Source organism: Dipodomys merriami, unplaced genomic scaffold, assembly GCF_024711535.1.
Source record: "Dipodomys merriami isolate MVZ:Mamm:240054 unplaced genomic scaffold, mDipMer1.0.p SCAF_45, whole genome shotgun sequence".
Lineage (NCBI taxonomy): Eukaryota > Metazoa > Chordata > Mammalia > Rodentia > Heteromyidae > Dipodomys > Dipodomys merriami.
The window spans coordinates 10980483-10986967 of NW_027206013.1; the positions used below are offsets into that span (position 1 = coordinate 10980483).

At 61.3% G+C, this 6485-nt stretch overlaps 1 protein-coding gene across 3 annotated transcripts in view; it reads left to right on the plus strand.

Moving 5' to 3' along the window:
- The window catches only part of LOC138808443 (protein FAM222A-like), a 44383-nt gene extending 37898 nt beyond the window's left edge, over positions 1 to 6485 (plus strand). Inside the window, exons 1-2 of one of the 3 annotated variants that reach the window (XM_069994686.1) lie at positions 1449 to 1657; positions 4217 to 6485. In XM_069994686.1, the coding sequence (XP_069850787.1) occupies positions 1612 to 1657; positions 4217 to 5466 (1296 nt within the window). In that variant the 5' untranslated portion in view covers positions 1449 to 1611 and the 3' untranslated portion in view covers positions 5467 to 6485. Of the gene's footprint in view, positions 1 to 1448; positions 1658 to 2280; positions 2440 to 4216 lie in introns of those variants that run through there. The other 2 variants (XM_069994687.1, XM_069994685.1) reach the window with 2 other exon arrangements.

Genomic DNA, 6485 nt, shown 5'->3' on the forward strand with positions numbered 1-6485 from the left:
TGCCCGGCACTTCTCGCCAGCCTTTTAAATGTGCTGACAAGCCTTTGATGGGGGCTGTGGTGGATGGAGACGGATCCAGCCTGGGCGCGGTGGGGCGGGCAGGCCAGCTCCTGGAGTGGGAGCCCCCGGCCCGCATACGTGAGTCCTCACCCTCCTTGGCCCGCCTCAGCCCTGCCTGTGTAACCCTGGTAGGCAGTGGTTAGCCCTGGCTTGATGCCTGGTCCCCCGGACATGTGACCTAAGACCCCAGCTTCCACAAGGCCTTGGCACTCTTCCATTCCCACGCCAGTCCCAGAGCACCCATTGCGTGGTGCCACACTTCTATGTAGTGTCAGGATGGCAAGAAGAGCAGCATCTGCCCTCAAAGGCTAGGAGACAAGTCAGTGCGCAGCTGGGGTGCAAGGGAGCTGTCTTTCTTTTGGGGGGCATGTCAGCTGAGACCTGGAGGGTCGGGAGAGCCTGCGTCTGGGTGGGTGGGTGGAAGAGGGTCACCCAGCACGTGAGCACGCCAGTGTGAGCAGCAGCCCCCAGGTGGACGGCAGGGACTCGGACTCCACTGTCTCCACCCCGAGGTGCTGCGGGGCTGCCAGTGCCTTCCCTCAGCCCCAAGCCCACCCCGTGTAGGGCAGGCCATGGGAGCCAGGGAGGGTCAGCAGACGCGGTGGGGATGGATGGGGCCCCTCCCCAGGCTCCCTGCAGGGGACTCCAGCAGAGCAGACCTGCACACCCTCCCTCATCCCAGCCCACTGGTGTCCATGGCTGGCCACTGGCAATTGCAGAGAAGCAAAGAAGTAAAACTTGTCATCCTCCAGCCCACAGTCCCTTCCAGGGTGGGCCCCCGCTGTCATTAAACAAGGCGTGGTGCAGCGAAGGAGAGAGACAGGGCTGAGGGGGGGCAGTGAGCCTGGGATCCTCCTCTCCCACATTCTCAAGGCCGCCTGGTGCCTCTGCCGGCCCTTCCTCAGCAGGTGTGGTGCACAGCCAGGTCCCACAGCGGGCCGCCTTTGCTCTGCCCTCTCTCACCCCGACCGCTTCCCAGCACGCACCCTGGCACCCGCACCCGCTCCCACGTCCCTTAGCTGCCGCAGGCTTCCCTCTCCCTCCCTCCCCCACTGACCATCAAGTCCAAACCAGGCACCTTTCACCCCGCCACTCAGGCCACCTCCCTGCTCTTCCTGACTCCAGACTAGCGACAAGCAGCCATTCATTACGCTCAGTGCCAGGACAGGACGGTGCCCTGCTGTGATGTCCCTGGTGGTGGACACGCTCACTGTGATGGGGCCACGGAGACACCCGCAGGTGGAGGCCACGAGAGCCGCTGGGACATTTCCGCACGGTAGAAACAAGATTGCGATCAGCGGACACATTTCCAAGCCGTTGCCCATGCTTCTCGTGTGGGGTTGGCGTAGCCTCCTTCCCCTAGAGGTGCGTGGGCCCAGGAGGGCAGACATCCTGGTGCTTCGTGTCTCTAGGACCTCGAGGAAGGACCCAGGGCACACTGGAGAGACTGGGGAAAGCTCCGCTCCCAGCCACAGGACTGGCAGACGCTAATCCCTGCAGCCACAGCCTCGCCATTCATTCAGTACTGCATTCTTGAGCATCTGTTCAAGAATGTGTGTGCCCAGCAGTGCACACGCAAGGAATCCCAGTCTGGTGGGTAAGGACAAGCCAACAGCAGCGTGGTTTCTGCTGATGGACTGAAACCCATGTGGGCATGGCACCCAGCTGGAGCAGTGAGGGTGGACGGGGAGGGAACAGCATCCAGGCTGGACCTTGTGCCAGTTGCCCTCTACTCTGTCCCATCCTTGCCCCTGCCAGGAAACCCACCTCCAACCACACCCCCTGCTGCCGTGCAGCAGGCAGGCCGTGGGCCATGGCAGCGATCTTCGGGGAACAGGCAGAAGTCAGAGATGTACAGGGGCTCTGTAACCAGCCCAGGTCCAGAGCCAGGAACGCTGATGCCCATGCACACCTCACATTTGGCACATACACACACACTGGGAACGCTGAGCCCTGCGCAGTGCACCTGATTCCACTCACAAGGAGTACGAGCTGGCCCTGCCTGGGTTGGGGTGACAGTGACCTGACGGCAGATGGAGGGCGTCTGACCCTCTCCACCATCTGCTGAGCTTCCCTCTCCTCAGTGCCTCCCAGGGGGCCTGTGCAGCCTGGAACTTGGGAACAGCTTAGCTGGGTGGCTCTGCTTAGAGTCTGTCAGAGGCTGTGGCCAGGGCTAGGCCTGTGTCCATCTCTACCAGGCCTCAATCTCAGAGCAAGAGACCCCAGAGAATGAGCCAGGAGGAACCCCAGTCTCTCTTTGGGCCAGGATGTTCAGTCCTCCTTGTGTGGGTCCTAGGAGCCAAGAATCATGCTGAGCACGAACGCTGCAGGCCAAACATAGAGGTGCAGGCCTGTAATCCCTGTACTCACCATACGGAGGTAAGGAGGACTGCAGTTCAAGGACTACCCCAGGCAAAAGCACAAGATCCAATCTGAAAACTAAAGCCAAAGGTCTAGGGCCATCTGGACTTACAGCAGAGGCTTCATACTCAGGAGGCTGAAACAAGTTGTGAGTTCTAGGCCAGCTTGTCTGTGAAGTGTTTGTGTCCCCTAAAATAAAGATCACTGAGGGCAGGAAGGTCTCAGAGGCCAGACACCAAATGCCATGGCCCGATTCCTTGTCCCTAAAGTGGAGGCTGCGCCCATGCCGGTTACCGGTGCACACAAAGGCTGGCACCTGCCAGGTGGTCACCAAATGTCACCATCTTCTAACACCACTACAAAAGCTGACTGCCCTCGAGGAGGTCTGCTGACCAGATTGGGGGGTTCACCCCTTTTTCAGTGGATGGGTGCAGGGAGCAGGCGGGCATTGGTTTCTTTCCTCCTTTTTAAGGTTTTAAACACCTAATTTATTCCATCCATTAGATAGATTTTGTAGATTTAATCATTTTCACAGTTGGTGGCTCATTGGCTACTCAAGATAAACTAGGAATGAAGTATAATGGCGGGGACAAATGCGTTTTCACACCACAATGGCAGAACTTGCTTGGGAAGAGAGTTTAAGAGGGACGAAAATACACAGAGATTTTTTTTCCCCCTCCCGGCAGCTGCTTTTGCTGAGTCTAGTAGGTTACCACAGCTAATTTCACCAGTTTTGTTCATCTGTAAAATTGCATAAAAGTGACATTTTTGTGCTCATTATAGCAACTGCTGATTTATGGCTGGCAAATGAAGAGCGGGTCCCTTTTCTGCGGGACTCTCCAAGCGGCGCTAAGTGCCCATGAAATTGCTTGTATAATGTAGTTTAAATCCAATCTCAGAGAAAGATTCCCCCATTGGCCAAAGTGACATTTCCATTCTCCACACCGAGTTTATTTTAGACCACTTAGGAGGGAGGGGGTTGCCCCAGGCAGGGGTCAGGCCCGGGCCCACCCTGCGCTCACCTCCCAGCCCTGGTCAGGGCAGAAGGATGGAGGCCGCTGGCCTGGGGGTGATGCAGTGTGCACAGGGCATCTCACCTGGCCGAGCTTGCTGGCGTGTGGGGTGTTCAGAGCGTCAGGACCCCAACTGCTGGATGCATGCGTCCATTCCCAGTGGTGACACACACATGTTCCGCACTGCCCGCGCCCACCCAAGGCTCCTATTCACCTCCTGGGTCCCTCTCCACAAGCTGCTCTGGCACCTGCTCACGTCCTGCGTCATTACAGAGATTCTCCCGTCTGGCCCTGCCCACTGCTGGAAGTCAGCTTCTGCACACCTCTCCCCTTCCTCCTCTCCCCCTCACCTCACCAGCAGCAAGATGTCCTAGCGGGCGGGCTCCCCAGCCCCGAGGCTGCCCGCACCTCCCTCTCACAGGCTGTGAGCCCCCAAAGTGGGGGGCAGGGAGGGGGAGGAGGCTGGCAGAGGCCTGCGCCCTCACCCCTTCCTCTGAGGGCAGAGGGGAAGGCATCTAAACAAACTCAAACAGCCTGTGAGCCACCCCATCGCCATTACCCCCCCCCACCTCTCTACCCATGAGGAAACTGAGGTTGAGTAGTGAAGTCTCTCCCTCAGCGCTCCATGGGTTGGAAAACTGGCTCCGCCATCCTCTGCCAGCCCCTCGGTCCTAGCAGACACTTTGGAAATGGGAAGAAAGGAAGGAGGAAGAAAGCAGGGAGCTGGGCGGCTGGGTGTGTGGCCACCGGGTCAGCGGTAACCTGTGCCTTTGTCCCTGTAGGCGAGTCGGTGGCCAGCTCCATGCATTCCTCCCGCTACCCGAGTCCGGCCGAGCTGGACGCCTATGCGGAGAAGGTGGCCAACAGCCCGCTGTCCATCAAGATCTTTCCCACCAACATCCGGGTGCCGCAGCACAAGCACCTGAGCCGCACGGTCAACGGCTACGACACGAGCACCCAGCGCTACAGCCCCTACCCGCAGCATGCTGCCGGCTACCAGGGCCTGCTGGCCATCGTCAAGGCCGCCGTCTCCTCCTCCAGCACAGCGGCCCCCACCGGGCCCACCAAAAGCGTCCTCAAGAACGCTGAGGGCAAGCGGACCAAGCTGTCGCCGGCCACTGTGCAGGTGGGCATCGCGCCCTACCCGGCACCCAGCACTCTGGGGTCCCTGGCCTATCCCAAGCCACCCGAGGCCCCGGCCCCGCCGCCCGGCCTGCCTGCAGCCGCCACCGCCACCTCCGTCATCCCCCTGCCCGGCCGGGGCCTGCCGCTGCCGCCTTCCAACCTGCCCTCCATCCACAGCATCCTCTACCAGCTCAACCAGCAGTGCCAGGCCCCAGGTGCTGCACCCGCCACCTGCCAGGGCGTGGCTGTCCCCCACCCCAGCCCAGCCAAGCACGGCCCGGTGCCCAGTTTCCCCAGCATGGCCTACTCTGCCACAGCTGGGCTGCCCGATTGCCGGAAAGGAGCGGAGCTGGGCCAGGGAGCCACGCCAGCCCTGACGCTGGCTGGAGCCACCAAGCCTGCGGGGTACACAGACAGCGGCCTGGATTACCTGCTGTGGCCCCAAAAGCCCCCTCCGCCGCCACCCCAGCCGCTGCGTGCCTACGGCGGGGGCACGGTGGCCAGCAAGTCCCCCGAGGCCTGCGGTGGGCGGGGCTACGAGCGGGCCGGCGGGTCGCCCCTCCACTGCGGCGTGGGGCTGCCGCCCGGCTTCACCATGAGCCAGTACTTCACAGCCCCCTGGAACAGCGTGCTCGTGACGCCCACCAGCGACTGCTACAACCCTGCGGCGGCCGTGGCGGTGACTGAGCTGGGCTCGGGGGTGGCCACGCTCACAGGCCTGCCCAGCAAGAGCGTGTGCAACACGTCCGTGCTGAGCAGCAGCCTGCAGTCGCTGGAGTATCTCATCAACGACATCCGGCCGCCCTGCATCAAGGAGCAGATGCTGGGCAAGGGCTACGAGACCGTGGCCGTGCCGCGGCTGCTCGACCACCAGCACGCCCACATCCGCCTGCCTGTCTACAGATAAGGCCGCCCGGAGCACGCGTGGACACACGGGCAGGGTGCCAGGAGGGCAGCGTAGAACAGGGCGGGCAGCCCCCAGGGGCATGCAGCCCTGCCCCGCGCCTGTGGGTGCCCCCGGGGAAGCGGGGCTGGCTGCCGCAGCAGTGGCGCGCACAGGGGCCTCCCCCACCAAGCTCCTCCTGCCCCAGTGGCTGCCTGGCCCAGGAGGGCCCAGACACAGCCAGTGACACGGGCAGGGAGGGAGGCCACGCAGCCACAGGAGCGCTGCTTCCTGGGTCTGGGGTGGATGTCAGTGAAAGTGGGGCTCCGTCAGGTGAGAGTCACACCGGGGTCCCCTGCAAGCCCTTTGCCTCCTGGAGCGGACAGGAGATCACCCCCCCCAACCAATCCAGATGAAGACCACTCGTCCCCCAGAAGCTGACGCCCAGGACTCCAGTTCCCCCGTTGCTCTTCCTCAGACTCTCCCATTCCTAACAGAATCATCCCGGGACCAATGCCTTCCCCCCCTCCCCCTCCCCCCCCGCCCCCAGGGCTGCTGCACAGTTGTGCGCGCAGTGCACTGCACAGGGCATGTTGTCTGAGGAGACGCCACGTACATCCTAGACTTGTGTATTTATTACAACTTTCCGCATCTTGAGGAAGGGCACCATTTTCCCACTCGCACGCAGCGCCAGGAGCTGCGATGGGCCTGCGAACAGACCCATCCCAAGGTCTCTGGTGTGTGTGTGTGTGTTGCCCAGGAGCCAGTGGGGGGATGAGCCCCAATCCAACAAGTCACCCGCAGGGCCTGGCCCTTACTATCATGGGGAAGAGAAGTGGGGGCCCCAACAGGTCCCCGAGCCCAGCCCCCTGGCGCTCCAGAAGCGGTACTGTATCTCTCCAAGGCCTGTTCCAGCACTAAGTGCATTTACAAATCTCTGAGAATGTTTTTTTATACTAAAATTGACCATTATATTCTACTGTGAGAAGTGCGGTCCGCACTATATTGTTTTAAAAAGGAAGAGAAAGAAAAAAAAAAAGGAA